Below are 19,403 nucleotides of genomic sequence, written 5' to 3'. Positions count from 1 at the left end.
GAAGTATTAAATATCAAGTCCAATTTAAACCTATATTAAATTTAAAAATGTGTCACTGGTACAGGTATAGACAAATTGATCACTGGCACAGAACTGAGAACTTTGAAATAGACTCATTCAATTTAGGAATATATATGTCAGAGGTATAGTTACAAATTATTGAAAATAATTATTCAAGTGTGAAACAAATAAAACTTAATGCATCCTGCACATCATACAAACATATAGAACTACACAAAATTCCAGGTTAACTAAAACCTAGAGAGGAAAAGCAAAAAAATTTTAGGAGAAAATATAAAAAAATGTCTTTATGAATTTAGGTGAAAGAAGGATTTGCTAAGACAAAGCAGCACAAACCAGTAAGTAAAACAAGGTTACATTTTGTAAATGAAAATTTAAATTATTTCTACATTCCAAGACATCATAAACACATTGAAAAGAGCAGAATGGGTATTTTAAATGCATGCAACTGACAAAGTATTCACCTTCAGAATAATACGTGTGTGTGTGTGTGTGTGTGTGTGTGAGGGTTATTTTGTGTGTGTATAATAAAAGCAAACAAATATAAATGGGGAAGCAACACACAGAACCGTTTCGCACAAAGGACAACAGAGTGGCTAAAAATCATTCAAGAAAAATGCATAACCTCACTATTAATCAAGGAAGTACATGATAAGAAGCAATTAAAATCCAAGTGGGTAAATACTAGCTGTGGGAGATGTAAAACTCTAAATCTCATAAAATTGCTAGTAGGTGTTTAAAGACAGACTGGCCACTTTGGAAAGCAACTTAGTTAATATCTGAACCAAGTAATTTTACTCTTGAGAATATAACCTTGTGCCAAATAATTCCACTCCTGGGTATATACCCTACAGAATATCTTGCATATGTATACTAGAAGATAATGTGTGACAATTTTCAATGCAGAGGTTTTTGTGGTAGCAAAGACATTACAAATAATCAAAATGTCCAACAAATGTAGAATGAATACATTATGCAATATTTACTCAAATGAAAATGAATATAATAGTATAAGCATGGATTACCTCAAAAATATACATTTGAACCAAAAAATCATGTTATATGTAAATACTACAGTGTGGCAACTCTGTTTATATTTCATTCATGCAGAATGAAATTTTATGTCTATCAAATTCAGGAACAAAGCTTCCTTTGGAAGGTAGAGAAATGTGCTTTGGGCAAGAGTTCATGGTCAACTTCAATTTATTTGTAATGTTTAATTTCTTAACATGGCGACGGGTGCATGAGTGTTACTTATTACCTATGCAAAAAGTGCATAACTTTATTTGATTAAAAAAAGCTTTATTTGATTAAAAAATACACTTACAAAAAAAGAATGTGTAGGAGTTTAAAGACTCTGTTAAGAATATGTGAAGAAAAAAAAAAAGAATATGTGAAGGAACGCTATCAATTTTTTATGCCACACTAGCTTAGATTTCTCTGGAGAATCTAACGACCCAGTGATTCAAAGAAACATTTACATGTGCATGATTACTGTTGCAACTAAATGTGAACCTTTAATTTCTGTGGAAAATGCAAGAACTGTACGGTTTGACCATTCTGTGAGAACACAGCACACGTTCAGACACTCTCATCCAGCCTCACCATACATTTCTGTATACAGGCATCTGAAAAAGCATTATACCAAAACACCTCAGCGTTTTTTTTTTAACATCTTTACTGGAGTAAAATTGCTTTACAATGGTGTGTTAGTTTCTGCTGTATAACAAAGTGAATCAGCTACACATATACATATAACACCATATTTCCTCCCTCTTACATCTCCCTCCCAACCTCCCTAACCCACCGCTCTAGGTGGTCACAAAGCACCAAGCTGATCACCCTGTGCTATGTGGCTGCTTCCCACTAGCTAGCTATTTTACATTTGGTAGTGTATGTATGTCAATGCCACTCTCTCACTTCGTCACAGCTTACCCTTCCCCCTCCCCGTGTCCTCAAGTCCATTCTCTACGTCTGCATCTTTATTCCTGTCCTCCCCCTAGGTTTTACAGAACTTTTTTTTGTTGTTTTTTTTTTAGATTCCATATATACGTGTTAGCATTACGGTATTTGTTTTTCTCTTTCTGACTTACTTCACTCTATATGACAGACTCTAAGTCCATCCACCTCACTACAAATAACTCAATTTTGTTTCTTTGTATGACTGAGTAATATTCCATTATATATATGTGCCACATCTTTCTTCATTCATCTGTCCATGGACAATTAGGTTGCTTCCATGTCCTGGCTATTGTAAATAGAGCTGCAATGAACATTGTGGTACATGACTCTATTAGAATTATGGTTTTCTCAGGGTATATGCCCAGTAGTGGGAATTCTGGGTCATATGGTAGGTCTATTTTAGTTTTCTAAGTAATCTCCATACTGTTCTCCATAGTGGCTGTATCAATTTACATTCCCACCAACACTGCAAGAGGGTTCCCTTTTCTCCACACCCTCTCTAGCATTTATTGTTTGTAGATTTTTTAATGATGGCCATTCTGACTGGTGTGAGGTGTTACCTCATTGTAGTTTTGATTTGCATTTCTCTAATTATTAGTGATGTTGAGCATCCTTTCATGTGTTTGTTGGCAACATGTATATCTTCTCTGGAGAAATGTCTATTTAGGTCTTCTGCCCAGTTTTGGATTGGGTTGTTTGTTTTTTTGATATTGAGCTACAGAGCTGCTCGTAAATTTTGGAGATTAATCCTTTGTCAGTTGCTTCATTTGCAAATATTTTCTCCCATTCTGAGAGTTGTCTTTTCATCTTGTTTATGCTTTCCTTTACTGTGCAAAAGCTTTTAAGTTTCACTAGGTCCCATTTGTTTATTTTTGTTTTTATTTCCATTTCTCTAGGAGGAGGGTCAAAAAGGATCTTGCTGTGATTTATGTCATAGAGTGTTCTGTCTATGTTTTTCTCTAAGAGTTTGATAGTGTCTGGCCTTACATTTAGGTCTTTAATCCATTTTGAGTTTATTTTTGTGTATGGTGTTACGGAGTGCTCTAATTTCATTCTTTTACATGTACCTGTCCACTTTTCCCAGCACCACTTATTGAACAGGCTGACTTCTCTCCATTGTATATTCTTGCCTCCTTTACCAAAAATAAGGTGACCATAGGTGCGTGGGTGTATCTCTGGGCTTTCTATCCTGTTCCATTGATCTTTCTGTTTTTGTGCCAGTACCATACTGTCTTGATTACTGTAGCTTTGTAGTATAGTCTGAAGTCAGGGAGCCTAATTCCTCCAGCTCCGTTTTTCTTTCTCAAGATTGCTTTGGCTAATCAGGGTCTTTTGTGTTTCCATACAAATTGTGAAATTTTTTGTTCTAGTTCTGTGAAAAATGCCATTGGTACTTAAATAAGGATTGCATTAAATCTGTAGATTGCTTTGAGTAGTATTGTCATTTTCACAATGTTGATTCTTCAAATCCAAGAACATAGTATATCTCTCCATCTCTTTTTATCATCTTTAATTTCTTTCATCAGTGTCTTATAGTTTTCTGCATACAGGTCTTTTGTCTCCTTAGGTAGGTTTATTCCTAGGTTTTTTATTCTTTTTGTTGCAATGGTAAATGGGAGTGTTTCCTTAATTTCTATTTCAGATTTTTTGTCATTAGTGTGTAGGAATGCAAGAGATTTCTGTGCATTAATTTTGTATCCTGCTATTCGACCAAATTCAATGATGAGCTCTAGTAGTTTTCTGGTAGCATCTTTAGGATTCTCTATGTATAGTATCATGTCATCTGCAAACAGTGACAGTTTTCCTTCTTCTTTTCTGATTTGGATTCCTTTTATTTCTTTTTCTTCTCTGATTGCTATGGCTAAAGCTTCCAAAACTATGTTGAATAATAGTGGTGAGCATAGGCAACCTTGTCTTGTTCCTGATCTTACAGGAAATGGTTTGTTTTTCACCATTGAGAATGAGGTTGGCTGTGGGTTTGTCATATGTGGCCTTTATTATGTTGAGGTAAGTTCCCTCTATGCCTACTTTCTGGAGGGCTTTTATCATAAATGGGTGTTGAATTTTGTCAAAAGCTTCTGCATCTATTGAGATGATTATATGGTTTTTCTCCTTCAATTTGTTAATATGGTGTATCACAATGATTAATTTGTGTATATTGAAGAATCCTTGCATTCCTGGGATAAACCCCACTTGATAATGGTGTATGATCCTTTTAATGTGCTGCTGGATTCTGTTTGCTAGTATTTTGTTGAGGATTTTTGCGCCTATGTTCATCAGTGATATTGGGCTGTAATTTTCTTATTTTGTGACATCTTTGTCTGGTTTTGGTAACAGGGTAATGGTGGCCTCATAGAATGAGTTTGGGAGTGTTCCTCTCTCTGCTGTATTTTGGAAGAGTTTGAGAAGGATAGGTGTTAGCTCTTCTTCTCTAAATGTTTGATAGAATTTGCCTGTGAAGCCATCTGGTCCTGGGCTTTTGTTTGTTGGAATATTTTAAATCACAGTTTCAATTTCAGTGCTTGTGACTGGTCTGTCTATATTTTCTATTTCTTCCTGGTTCAGTCTGGGAAGGTTGTGCTTTTCTAAGAAATTGTCCATTTCTTTCAGGTTGTCCATTTTATTGGCATAGAGTTGCTTGTAGCAATCTCTCATGATCCTTTGTATTTCTGCAGTGTCAGTTGTTACTTCTTTTTCATTTCTAATTCTATTGATTTGAGTCTTCTCCATTTTTTCTTGATGAGTCTGGCTAATGGTTTATCAACTTTATCTTCTCAAAGAATCAGCTTTTAGTTTTATTGATCTTTGCTATTGTTCCTTCATTTGTTTTTCATTTATTTCTGATTTGATCTTTATGATTTCTTTCCTTCTGCTAACTTTGGGGGGTTTCTTGTTCTTCTTTTGCTTTAGGTATAAGGTTAGGTTGTTTATTTGAGATGTTTCTTGAAGTAGGATTGTATTGCTATAAACTTTCCTCTTAGAACTGCTTTTGCTGCATCCCATAGGTTTGGGGCCGTGTGTTTTCATTGTCATTTGTTTCTAGGTATTTTTTTATTTCCTCTTTGATTTCTTCATTGATCTCTTGGTTATTAAGTATTGTATTGTTTAGCCTCCATGTGTTTGTATTTTTTACAGATTTTTTCCTGTAATTGATATCTAATCTCATAGCGTTGTGGTTGGAAAAGATACATGATATGAATTCAATTTTCTTAAATTTATCAAGGCTTGATTTTTGTCCCAAGATATGATGTATCCTGGAGAGTGTTCCATGAGCACTTGAGAAGAAAATGTTTTCTGTTGTTTTTGGATGGAATGTCCTATAAATCTCAATTAATTCCATCTTTTTAATGTATCATTTAAAGCTTATGTTTCCTTATTTATTTTCATTTTGGATGATCTGTCCATTGGTGAAAGTGGGGTGTTAAAGTCCCCTACTATGATTGTGTTACTGTTGATTTCCCCTTTTATGGCTGTCCACATTTGCCTTATGTATTGAGGTGCTCCTATGTTGGGTGCATAAATATTTACAATTGTTATACCTTCTTCTTGGATCGATCCCTTGATCATTATGTAGTGTCCTTCTTTGTCTCTTGTCATAGTCTTTACTTTAAACTCTATTTTGTCTGATATGAGAATTGCTACTCCAGCTTTCTTTTGATTTCCATTTGCATGGAATATCTTTTTCCATCCCCTCACTTTGAGTCTGTATATATCCCTAAGTCTGAAGTGGGTCTCTTGTAGACAGCATATATATGGGTCTTGTTTTTGTATCCATTCAGCCAGTCTATCTTTTGGTGGGAGCATTTAATCCATTTATATTTAAGGTAGTTATCGATATGTAGGTTCTTATTACCATTTTCTTAATCGTTTTGGATTTGTTATTGTAGGTCTTTTCCTTCTCTTGTTTCCTGCCTAGAGAAGTTCCTTTAGCATTTGTTGTAAAGCTGGGTTGGTGGTGCTGAATTCTCTTAACTTCTGCTTGTCTGTAAAGGTTTTAATTTCTCCGTCGAATATGAATGAGATCCTTGCTGGGCAGAATAATCTTGGTTGTAGGCTTTTTCCTTTTATCACTTTAAATGTGTCCTGCCACTCCCTTCTGGCTTGCAGAGTTTCTGCTGAAAGATCAGTTAAGCTCATGGGGATTCCCTTGTATATTATTTGTTGCTTTTCCCTTGCTGCTTTTAATATTTTTTCTTTGATTTTAATTTTTGATAGTTTGATTAATATGTGTCTTGGGATGTTTCTTCTTGGATTTATCCTGTATGGGACTCTCTGTGCTTCCTGGACTTTGTTGACTATTTCCTTTCCCATATTAGGGAAGTTTTCAACTATAATCTCTTCAAATATTTTCTCAGTCCCTTTCTTTTTCTCTTCTGCTCCTGGGACCCCTATAATTCCAATGTTGGTACGTTTAATATTGTCCCAGAGGTCTCTAAGACTGTCCTCAATTCTTTTCATTCTTTTTTCTTTATTCTGATCTGCAGTAGTTATTTCCATTATTTTATCTTCCAGGTCACTTATCCATTCTTCTGCCTCAGTTATTCTGCTACTGATTCCTTCTAGAGAATTTTTAAATTTCATTTATTGTGTTGTTCATCATTGTTTGCTCTTTAGTTCTTCTAGGTCCTTGTTAATCATTTCTTGTATTTTCTCCATTCTATTTCCAAGATTTTGGATCATCTTTGCTATCATTACTCTGAATTCTTTTTCAGGTAGACTGCCTATTTTCTCTTCATTTGTTTGGTCTGGTGGGTTTTTACCTTGCTCCTTCACGTGCTGTGTGTTTCTCTGTCTTCTCATTTTGCTTAACTTACTGTGTTTGGGATCTCCTTTCACAGGCTGCAGGTTCGTAGTTCCCATTGTTTTTGGTGTCTGCCCCCAGTAGCTAAGGTTGGTTCAGTGGGCTGTGTAGGCTTCCAGGTGGAGGGGACTGGTGCCTGTGTTCTGGTGGATGAGGCTGGATCTTGTCTTTCTGGTGAGCAGGACCACGTCTGGTGATGTGTTTTGGGGTGTCTGTGGACTTATTATGATTTTAGGCAGCCTCTGTGCTAACAGGTGGGGTTGTGGTCCTGTCTTGCTAGTTGTTTGGCATAGGGTGTTCAGCATTGTAGTTTGCTGGTCATTGAGTGGAGCTAGATCTTGGCGTTGAGATGGAGGTCTCTGGAAGAGCTTTCGCCATTTGATATTACGTGGAGCTGGGAGGTCTCTGGTGGACCAATGTCCTGAACTTGGCTCTCCCACCTCAGAGGCACAGGCCTGACACCTGGCCAGAGCACCAAAACACTGTCTGCCACATGGCTCAGAAAAAAAGGGAGAAAGAAAGAAAGAAAGGAAGAAAGAAGGAAAAGGGAAAAGAAAGTTATTAAAATAAAAAATTTAAAAGATTAAAAAACTAAAAAGTAATAAAAAAGACAGAAGAAAAGAAAGAAGAAAGCAACCAAACCAAAAAACAAATCCACCAATGATAACCAGTGCTAAAAACTATACAAAAAAAAAAAAATCCAAAAAAAACCCTAGGACAAATGGTATAAGCAAAGCTATATAAACAAAATCACACAAAGAAGCATATAAATACACAGTCAGAAAAAGAGAAAAAGGAAATATATTTTTTTTTATTTTTAAAAAAAAGGAAGAGAGCAACCAAATCAATAAACAAATCTCCCATGATAATAAACTCTAAATACAAAACTGAGATAAACATAAAACCAAAAATAAATTAGATGCAGAAAGCAAACCCCAAGTCTACAGTTGCTCCCAAAGTTCACTGCCTCAATACTGGAATGATTTGTTGTCTATTCATGTATTCCAGAGATGCAGGGTACATCAGTTGATTGTGGGGATTTAATCCACTGCTCCTGAGGCTGCTGGAAGAGATTTCTCTTTCTCTTCCTTGTTCGCACAGCTCCTGGGGTTCAGCTTTGGATTTGGCCCTGCCTCTGCATGTAGGTCACCTGAGGGCATCTGTTCCCCCACTGCCACACAGGATGGGGTTAAAGTAGCAGCTGATTTGGGGGCTCTGGCTCACTCAGGTCAGGGGGAGGGAGGGGCATGGAATGCAGGGCGAGTCTGCAGTAGCAGAGGCCGGCGTGACGTTGCACCAGCCTGAGGTGTACCGTGTGCTCTCCCAGGGAAGTTGTCCCTGGATCACGGGACCCTGGCAGTAGCGGGCTGCACAGGCTCCGGGAGGGGAGGTGTGGAGAGTGACCTGTGCTCGCACACAGGCTTCTTGGTGGCTGCAGCAGCAGCCTTAGCGTCTCATGCCCGTCTCAGGGGTCCGCACTGATAGCCGTGGCTCGCACCTGTCTCTGGAGCTCATTTAGGCGGTGCTCTGAATCCCCTGTCCTCGCTCACCCTGAAACAATGAATGGTCTCTTGCCTCTTAGGCAGGTCCAGAATTTTTCCCGGACTCCCTCCCGGCTAGCTGTGGTGCACTAACCCCCTTAAGGCTGTGTTCACACAGCCAACCTCAGTCCTCTCCCTGGGATCTGACCTCCGAAGCCCAAGCTTCAGCTCCCAGCCCCCACCCACCCTTGTGGGTGAGCAGACAAGCCTCTCGGGCTAGTGAGTGCTAGTTGGCACCGATCCTCCGTGCGGGAATCTCTCTACTTTGCCCTCTGCACCCCTGTTGCTGGGCTCTCCTCCGTGGCTCCGAAGCTTCCCTCCCATTACCCCGTCTCCACCAGTGAAGGGGCTTCCTAGTGTGTGGAAACTTTGCCTCCTTCACAGCTCTCTCCCAGAGATGCAGGTCCTGTTTCTATTCTTTTGTCTCTGTTTTTTCTTTTTTCTTTTGCCCTACCCAGGTACGTGGGGAGTTTCTTGCCTTTTGGGAGGTCTGAGGTCTTCTGCCAGCGTTCAGTAGGTGTTCTGTAGGAGTTATTCCACATGTAGATGTATTTCTGATGTATTTGTGGGGAGGAAGGTGATCTCCATGTCTTACTCCTCTGCCATCTTGAAAGTCTCTCCCTACCTTTATTGTTTTTATTTTGTAAAAATAATTTATTCTATGGGCTCTGGTGAAAAGTCATGGTTCATTGAGTAAATATTGACTTAAGGCACACAGCAGAGCAATTCTCTCTCCAGCATATGTGTGACAAGATGGAGAGCCATCTGTTTGCTGAAGATAGGACGTTATGACAATATATCCACTTTGAAATACAGCTCTATATACACACCCTAACTGCTATATAGTTACATATGAATTTTTTTTAAAAAAGTCCAACTTACAAATGCTGTCACCCCAGAATATAATCCGTATCCACAACTCACCACAGGTTTGCAGGAGTACGATTACTGAGAGTCACTTAATGTGGAGATATTAAGCTTCACCTCATTGTAACAATAAAAAAAATTATGTTCCTTTTGTCACCACCATTTTAAAAGACAGGATAGACGCACCTCTCTCACCAAGGCCATGTTGCAAAATGGAAGAGTGACTGATGATGGTAAACCAGTTTTTATTTTTAATTTAATCTTTTTAAGAACTGTGGTTTCCAACAGTTGTTGAATCATCATCTGCTGAAGAAGAATGTGAACTTGGGGTAATGGAGGCTAAACAAATCCTTAGAGAACCCCATTATATATAATGACGTATGATTCAAATGTGAGGGAAATTAGGGAAGTTTAGAATTTCCACAACATACATAGAAAATTTTTGATGACTATATGTCAAGAATAATAAAATTGTACTCAAGTGAGAATGGTTGGCACTACATTAAGTTAATTAGACAAACACTGGGAAAGAATGAGTTTAACGGTTAAAAAGAAATTTGTGCTTAAGCTACTGGGGAAAAAATGCACATAAATATTAAGAAAAACAAAGTTGGTGCAAGAAGAAGATGCAAAATATTTTAAAGATTCAAATTAACTTAATTTTCAAAAAATGGCTAAAGTAGAATATCTACTAGAGATATTTTCTCAAGAATCAAATAATTACCTCAAATGGGACTAAAGCTTATTTTAAAATGGGGAGAGATACAATAGGTTAGAAACTAGACCAGTAGAGGGAGCATAATATAGTTGGTCAACGAAGACACTAAGCATGGTTAAGATCTCTGTTAAGCAAAGATATAAAGATTGGGAGAATTATTCACTTTTATATTAGATATAAATTCTCAGATGCAAAGATATCCATTAATGATTACAAGTAATTTAAATTCCATCCTCTCAATTTAATACATTGTTTCAGTTGAATTCAGTTATTTGTATTGTAAGAACAAAATTAAGTATATGCGTATAAAAAATGTGAATGTTAAAAAAATAAATGCAAGATTTTGTAAAAATAAATTAACTTAATACTATGGCAAGTAAAACAATGGGGTAAAGTTTAGTTGCAGAGCTGTGATGGTGGAAACTATGAATAAAATACATCAGAGTAATCAAGTGGTAGCAAAATATTTTGATTCTTAAAAAAAAAAATTGAATTTTCTCTATGCCTATGTAGATGGACACCATATTGCAGCTATCCTATCTGATACCAGTAAAATTTTTTACAAATATTGAATCTGATTATGTGAACAGAAATAATGTCACAGGTTTATGAGTCTGGAAGGTTAAAAAGAAAGATATCAAGGTGGACTTAGTTAATTTTATAATACTTTACCTCTGGGGTGTTTGATTAATGTTCATTGATGCTGCTTGTGACTCTGAAGAAGCAAGTGATAGATGCTAAAAATGATTTCAAAAGGATACATTATGATGGAAGATGAAGGAATGGAAAGGATTTCTATGCTGTAGAAGGGAAATAAAACTGAGTGAGGGTCCCTGGGAGGGTGTATTTGCAATATTCTGCAAGCTTTTGGCATAATATTATTCTGCAAAGGAAGTCTGTCTAAAATTATTAAAGGTAAGAAATTTAGCAGATGTAGTCGTCATCCTATGGAGTGTGTGTTATAAACACTTAGTGCTAGACTGATGAACTATGTCATAAAAAGCAGCAACCTTCAGGAACATGACAATCTTTGAGGTTTTAATGAGGAAATCCAACCATGTCTTCTCTTTTTTCCAAATCCCTTCCTCCACCCCACAAAGACAAGTCAGGCTAGAAACCTTTCCAACTATTGCTGTTGAAACTGTTTCACGAAATGATCTTGCAAAAGAGAAAGTATAAGCATATGTCCAGGCTTTCAGGATGATACAGTATTGTATAGTAGCAATTAAAATGAGGAAGTTGTCAGGGCTAGAAATATAATTTGGGAGGTCTAGTAGAAAAAAATCCAATAGAGATTCCTTTGTCTATAAATATGATTTGAATTGGGTCTGTATAAATACAGGGAATAAATCAGGACCAGAATAAATAAATAAAAGTCATATGAGCATCCTAAAAAAAAAAGAATCAGGACCAAATATTCAACCAGAATCCAGAATATGTCAACTTCTGAAACAGGATTATAGTGACTTCAGGGTCAAAACTGCACCAGAACCACACTGTGCTTACACTAGCAAATCATGTCATTTCCTCTGTGTTTACACACAGGTACACACATTAGTGTTTATTTATATACTGCAGTGAAGATAATTCTATATAATGCCCCCAAAATGAGTTCAGTTCTTCTCCACTGAGGCTTTTATTGTAATTATAGTATATTGAGTTTGAATAGAACCACAGAGATGCTGCTAAATGACTAAATATTGCATACATGAGGAAAACAGCATTTTTAAAAAGTGGTGCCTGAATAAAGTCTCTTCCAGTTGAGAAAGATCCTCTATACACACACACACACACACACACACACACACAAATCTACACAGCCTCCCACATAATAATTTACATATTAGATTTTTCCTTAGAAAATTCATTATCAAGTCATTCTGATATATGTAAAATAAGAATAATTCTCTTACTTAATAATGGCTTTAGAAGCTAATAAATCTTTAAGCTTTTCATATCCTATTTTAGCTAAAATCAACTTTGAAAATTAATGCACATTATACTTGCTAAATTTAGGAATGGAGTATAATTCTAGGTAATTTAAGAACCACAATACATAGTTTCAATTTTTAAAAAAAGTTCCTAAAAATAATAAAAAATAAAATTTAATTAATTAATTAAAAGTTCTGGCTAGACAATCTTACAAATATTCAGTGGTTCATGTGTCTATTTTATTTTAGCTAAAATGTACAATGAAAACTATAAGGCAAAGAAAAGATACAACATGATCTTTAGAGAAAGTTATAAAATTCGAAACAGAATACATTTGGTTTGGAAATGATAATATTTTAGGTTTAATAACTTGATTATGTAAAATGTTCTCAATTACACAGTGATGAAGTCTCAGTTCAGTGAGTTCAGTTAAATTAAAGCATATACCACAATTTGCAAAATAGTTATGATATTTGATCAAATATTAGATTCATTTGGGAAGGTAATCAGAATACTTAAAATAACATTATAAACACATTTATAAGTATACAAAATAATTAAATGTGACATTATTTACTCCTATGCTTATGTCTGCTTATTAAAGAACATTGACAATAAATAAATAATTCATAAGGTAAAGTTTTAGTTTTAATTTGAGATCTAATATTTAGTTACTGAAATGGGAAAAATCAATCTTGTTTTCACTAACCATCTCCAAATGAAACATTGACTGCAGTTGATTGTAATTTAATTATATTATTAAGTTTATCTTTTAAAATCTCACTATATGAATTTTGGGTTTCAATTACATATTACCAGCAGAAAAATTGCCATGAACATGATTACAAACTACCCCAGTGTGAAATTCATTACGAAGTCAACATGCCTACTTACCATGGTTGTCTCAGCGATCGAACCAAAGCTGTTTATGAATATGTTGCACGTGACATTAACTGGAGAGCCTGAAAAAGAGATTAAAACAGAAAAGCTGTTTAGATACTGATCTAAAATATTTTCAAGTAGCTCCATGCCTCTAATTTGTAGTTTAAAAAAAAAAAGAATTCAAAGCATTTCATTATCTGGCTATAAAGCTTTGTCATTAGACTTGATAGCTATACAAGTAAAAAACACTGAAATATTGTGTGGTAGGGGTTAAAATAACTCAGTTAATCTCTGCCTAAGCTAGTCAGATAAAATCACACACAAAAGCTGATATCTAAGCCTAATTTATTTTGTTTGTTTTTACATGAACATAATTGAGTCACTTAATTTTACAAGGTTTGCTACAAAAAAAGACAGCAGCCCCTTCCCCTATACCCCCATTTAATCCCTCCCTGGAGATGATCACTTCAACTCATTTAAACAACTCTTTGGATGTTTACCTCAATTTCTCTGAACAATAAGTTTATTTTACTCCTTTAGATGTTTTCATTTTAGACATATGTTCTGACGGCCACAGCAGAAGGTAAGGATTTCGCTTTCTTTCACACCTTATTCCCACCCCTGCTACCTTACACCTCTTTTCTGTCCTCCCATTACCCAAATACAGCTACATTGTCACTGTTGTTAGATCACTATTCACTTTTTACTTTATTATGACAAGGTAAATGTTACCTCCAACTAACCATATAATATACTATGATCACTCTTTCCTGCAGAACATGTTCCTGAGGTCGATAATTGTTTTATATATTTCACATAGTTTCCTCCATAGGTATCATTAACTTATGCACAAGTTCTGAAACGTCTAAACTGTGTTTCTGTATCAGACTCATCAGATACTCTATTAACTTTCTCTTCCATCAGGCTTACTCCATTCTAGATTTGTTGTCCTGGAGCATAGCAGTCATCTTATGCTTTCCCATAATCCTCCTACTGGAGATGCTCATCCTTCTCCTTTGTGGGACCTCTTTTCATGGTCCCCATTCCTTTTTCTTTCTTGGCCCATTTCTTCATTTTAGTGGAACATGTCCTTCAGTAATTTTTTGAGAAATGATGCATAACGACGTGAAGCTTTTCAGAACTTGCTTGTTTACAAATGTTCTTTTTTATGCCCTCACACTTAATTAACACCTAGATTTGGTACCACATTTTAGGCTGGAAATTGTTTTTTCTTCTGAATTTTAAAGACTTTTCTTCATTAGCTTCTATTTTCTAGTATTGCTGTTGAAAGGTCCAAAGCCATTCTGATTCTTGATCCTTTGTCAACATAAAAGGGATGTTCTCTTTGTAGCAATATTTTTATTCTTTAAAAAAACGGTTTCATTAGTTAAGATAGCTTATCACTCAAGGTTTTAATTTACATTTACTTAATTACTGGTGCACAAGTTTCATCTTTGCTTTTCTACTCATTTTCTGATAGCATTTATCTTGCCAGAATGAGGTACAGAAAAAAAAAAAAATTATTTAAAAGTAAAGTCTAGGGCTTCCCTGGTGGCGCAGTGGTTGAGAGTCCACCTGCCGATGCAGGGGACACGGGTTCGTGCCCCGGTCCAGGAAGATCCTACATGCCGCGGAGCGGCTTGGGCCTGTGAGCCATGGCCGCTGAGCCTGCGCGTCTGGAGCCTGTGCTCCGCAATGGGAGAGGCCACATCAGTGAGAGGCCCGCGTACCGCAAAAAATAATAATAATAATAATAAATAAATAAAATAAAAAAATAAAGTCTATCCATAGGCCTATGAATTCTATGTACATTGAAATCGCCTGGTGATCTTTAAAAAAGATTGATACATGATTCTTACCTTCTAATTTAGTTGGTATGACATGCAACCAAGGCACTGGTATTTTTAAAAGCTAGCTACATAATTCAGATGTGCAACATAAGAAATTCCAGAGTAGGAAACAGCTGTGGCCATTAGACCATAGGACTAAAGTGAATTGGGGTTTTATTAGAGATAGAGAAAATGAGAGACGGGAGTCAGGACTTAGAACATTAAAAATGCAAAGCTATTTATTTTAATAAGAGAGTTGACTATTATAAATTTGGTCAACCTGCTAACAAAACATGGTAGCTGTTATGTACTTAGAAAGAGCCCAAATTCTATTGCGTCGAGATGCCTAGAACATAACATTCAAACAGATATAGAGGCTACATTGTTTGAAATATAAAGGATGGACATTTAAGAAAACCTCATAAAAGTTCTGAATCCTGGAGGTGCTATAATTAGTTATTATTAGTAGAATGGGTTTCTTTTTTAACTTTAAAAACGTTTTTTCAAAATGTTATTTTTAAATATTAACAATTTTTTTAAAATGTGTAGGATGACAGAAATGTCTTGTCACCACGTAAGAGACGAGAAAGCACAGGTATTGTACTCCACGATTATTTTATCCCACCATAAGAGAAGTATGAAGTCACAATTAACTGTTAGAAGATACGTGTGTGTGTGTGTGTATGTGTGTGTGTGTATGTATATATATATATATATATTTTTTTTTTTTTTTTTTTTTTACTTAATGTAAGTCTAAGGTGGTGAATTCTAAAATATATACACAGCCTGACTCGAATCTTGAAAAACTAAAAGCCAATCTTTGATATTCTCTAGGCTATTCTCTTTCTTCTTGAGAACTCTAAAATTCTGCTATTTTCGTTTGCTGTTAACAGCAACATGAATCTGGGGAATATCTTTTCCCTCAAGACATATTCTGTCATTGACTCAAATCCATTGGAGGAGGGAAAATGCAAACGTTTTAGTATTGGGTTAATTCATCTTCCAGTAAAATGAAGCTAGAGGTACATCCATGTTGGGGAAACATGGTCCTGTAAGAAGCTGCTGCTACACAACTGCCAGCTCTATCTGACTGTGATCTCTTTGGCTGAAGCTGGAATAAAGAGAAGCGGGGGGATGAATTTCTTATTTTAATTCAGCAAGGGGCAGAGCTTTTATTTTTTAGTCTCATCTTCTAAATTTAATCATTATGCTTAGAATTACAGACAATATTGGTGAAAAATAGGATGAAGGTGAAAATTCAGCATAGGCTTCAGTGACCTGAAGTTAGTAATGTCTGTTCTGATGCATTTCAGGGTCCCCTGAGAGCAGGTGCTGTACAGCACATCCTAATGATTCCAGAAAGGTTCTGAAAGGGAGCAATATGAAGTACTGTGCTAGGAGGAGGACTCCTCTGATGCATTTGTTTTCTCCCTAAAATAACATGTTTCCATAGAAGAGCAACAGTCCCAGGAGAGGGGGCTACTTTAGGCTTTCACTAGCAGTTGGGAACATGATGCCTCACACTGTATGAACCAGACTCCAGCCCTTGCTTCTCCAATGCCTCCCATCAGGTGCAGAAAACTCTTCCTAAGGTCAGAAAGTCAGCCTGCCCTAAGCTTTACTGTCTAATCCATCAGTTATCACACGTGTTCCTCACCTGGTTATTAGGACATACAAAAGTGCTATTTAGTTTCCATTTTACTACTTATTTGTATGTATTCTCTTCTTCAGCATAAGGAAAGGTGAATTGGATTCAGGCACCAAACTTTAATTTCAAATTTGAAAAATAGAGCACTCACTTGAAAGATATACATATAAGATATATACTCACATGAGATATATATATATATATATAAAATACATATACATATATAGAATTTTATTTTAAAGAAATTTAAAATAGATTAAGGTATGAAGCAATTTGGAAATAAAGTCTACTGTTTTTAAAGATAGTCTTGGGCTAGATCATAGAATTTCTTCAATGTAATACCAAGGTATTTGGAATTTACTTTATGAACATGAAGGAGTCTTTACAGATTCTTGTTCATGAGAGTGTAGTAAACCAACACAACATGGTGAATGGTTGAATGGATAGCAAAAGCTTAAACATAGAGAAAACAGGAACTTATTGTAACAGTTTAGATGGGAAATACAATGGCCCTGACCAAGGACAGTGACAGTGGAGATAGAGTACAAGGAATGAAGTGGATACAGTTTATAAGGCAGTATATTCTACACTTTAAGATTCTGATCCATATCAGATCAGGGGTGCAGTCTTGGAGTAGTCTTTCTACCCTCACTATTAATATATATTATATATTCAAAAATTTTGTAGGGAATGAAGCTCAGAGAGGATTGTAAATCTTCTATTGCCATTACAGAGAGCACCTGTTTAGCAGTCATTGGTCAATCTGGTACTTCTCTGTGCCAAAGCAAAAAACTGTTATATCCATCTAATATACTGCTATGTTTAGCAACAGAGCAAATAACTGCTATAGCATCCATATGGCAAATTGTGCTTTAAAATTGTTCACTGCCTTAGCCATCGTTGGCCTGAAAAGCAAATGACAGTAGTTGCAGATGTTTTCAGCAGCATGTCTTCTTTTAGATGCCTCTTAAAGAAACAGAACATGGGGCTTCCCTGGTGGCACGGCGGTTGAGGGTCCGCCTGCCGATGCAGGGGACACGGGTTGGTGCCCCGGTCCGGGAGGATCCCACGTGCCGCGGAGCGGCTGGGCCCATGGGCCGTGGGCACTGGGCCTGCGCGTCTGGAGCCTGTGCTCCGCGGCGGGAGAGGCCGCAACGGTGAGAGGCCCGCGCATCGCAAAAAATAAAAATAAAAAAAGAAACAGAACAAGGCTTTTAAGCTCAGAGATGGACAAAGGCAAAATGGCAAAGTACAGTGCAAAGCCTTGGCAGTTACATTATTGTTATTCATGTTGGGGAAAAATTGTTCACCAGGCAAATCTAGAGCAAATAAACATAGAGACAAAAAATAACCCAAGTGTTCATGAAAATGACTCTAAAAAACTTTTAATGTAATGTTGCTTTAAAGCCACACCCTTTCGAAAGACATAAGAATGCAATCAAAACATTAAATTTCAAAAAAATCTGTTTAGTGATTTGTTTTTATTTTAGATAAATATATATATTTATGTAGTCAGGTCATGAGGAAAGATTTATTTTTTAATTGACAAAAGCATATTTGATTGCTGTAAATCCATATTTTAGATTATTTTTTAGATACTTGAAAAAAGGTTTGAAATTTATGTTATAAAAATAGGATCCAATTTATTCTTCCCTTTCCCTTCCCTTTCCTTCTTGAAAATGTAGCCGAAAGCCATTCTCTTGGGCAGTACAAGAAAGGCTTCCGCACTGGGGATGGCTGTGGGGAGTGTGGTGAGAAGGACATCAGCGGGGAAGGATTTCACAGCATGGGGTGTTGAAGCCTGAGTGGGGCTGCCTTGCATGGGGAGTGAGAGTTTGAACAGGACCCTGAGGAATTTGTGCAGGAGAGGGAGTGGCAGCAGACAAGGGAGATTCATTACGTATTGATCAAATATGTAATTATATTAAGGATAATGGGAGCCTTACTGTCAAATGAGGGAGTTAAAATATGGAGACTCAGAAACTAGAATAAACCTATGGTAGTAGAGATACCAGGGAGAACTCATGGTTTTCAGCAGATAGAGAATTAAATACATAGATCTAAATGAATATATGTGTGTGTGTATATACATATGTGTGTATATCTATGTATACTTATGCATATATGTGTATGTTTATTTATGCTCATATGTGTATGTATATAGATACATTCTGGCAGACACCAACTTAGCCAGTTAATGAAAGTGAACATCATCAGTCATGGTAAAAAATTAACATCGTCCACAACCTAATAAGATGCAATTAAACACAGCATCACTGCTGTGATATTCCTATCAAGATGCATTACCTAAATTGAATCACGAGGAAACATGAGACTAATGCAAATCGAGGAACATTCTGTTAAATAAAGGAATAATAATATCTTTTTAAATGCCAAGATCATGACAGTCATAGGAACAATGAGGCTCTGTTCGGACTGAAGGAGACAATGAGAAATGACCCGTAAAACACAAGACATGATTCTAAACCGGATTCTTTTGCTATGAAGTCATTATTTAGATAGTTGATAAAATTTGAATGGGAGCCTGCAAATTAGATGGTAGCAATATATCCATGTTAATTTGCTTGTTTCAGTGATTAGACTGTGGTTACCTAAGATAATGTTCTTTTTGGCATGATACACCCAAGTATTGGGCCATCAGGTCAACAACTTACTTTCAAGTGGTTTGGGCAAAAAAATAGTTTGTGCTATACTTGCAAATCTTCTGTTAGTTTGAGAATGCTTTAAAATAAAAAAAGAGAAATAAGTACTACAGAGAGAATATATTAGAAAATAATCAGGGGCGGAGTCAAGATGGCAGACTAGGAGGACGCAGAATTCTCGTCTCTGCACAACTAGGGCACCTACCAAGCACCGGTGGGGGACCACGGACACCTCAGGGGACGGGAGGAACCCCCAGCAACTGGGTAGGATGTGGAGTGTGGGGGGAGTGAGGGGAGGAGAAGTGGAGGCGGGACAGGACTGGCGTCCCTGAGGGGAGGCTGGGGAGGGGAAGGGATCCCACGCCCGAAGGGGGAAATTGGGGGACGACTGGGAGGGCAGAAGATCAAAAAGGAGCGTGGCCAGGTTTCCCCTGCCCACTTGGGCCCCCAGGAACCTGCTGAGCTGCCAGGCATGATCCTCTGCCCACCTAGGCCCCCTCCAGATGCATGGGTCCTGAGGGAGTGGGAGGGAGGGAAGG

At 36.8% G+C, this 19,403-nt stretch overlaps 1 protein-coding gene across 3 annotated transcripts in view; it reads right to left on the bottom strand.

The window, feature by feature from the left end:
* The window catches only part of GLRA3 (glycine receptor alpha 3), a 156,544-nt gene that overhangs the window by 94,887 nt on the left and 42,254 nt on the right, over positions 1–19,403 (bottom strand). For all 3 annotated transcript variants that reach the window (XM_060153621.1, XM_060153622.1, XM_060153625.1), the window contains one exon: positions 12,737–12,804. In XM_060153621.1, coding sequence (XP_060009604.1) covers positions 12,737–12,804 — 68 coding nt within the window. The remainder of the gene's footprint in view (positions 1–12,736; positions 12,805–19,403) is intronic.

This window comes from Lagenorhynchus albirostris, chromosome 7 (genome assembly GCF_949774975.1).
Source record: "Lagenorhynchus albirostris chromosome 7, mLagAlb1.1, whole genome shotgun sequence".
Classification (NCBI taxonomy): domain Eukaryota; kingdom Metazoa; phylum Chordata; class Mammalia; order Artiodactyla; family Delphinidae; genus Lagenorhynchus; species Lagenorhynchus albirostris.
Note: the sequence above shows the minus strand (reverse complement) of the source record. Positions and strands in the feature narration are given on the sequence as shown.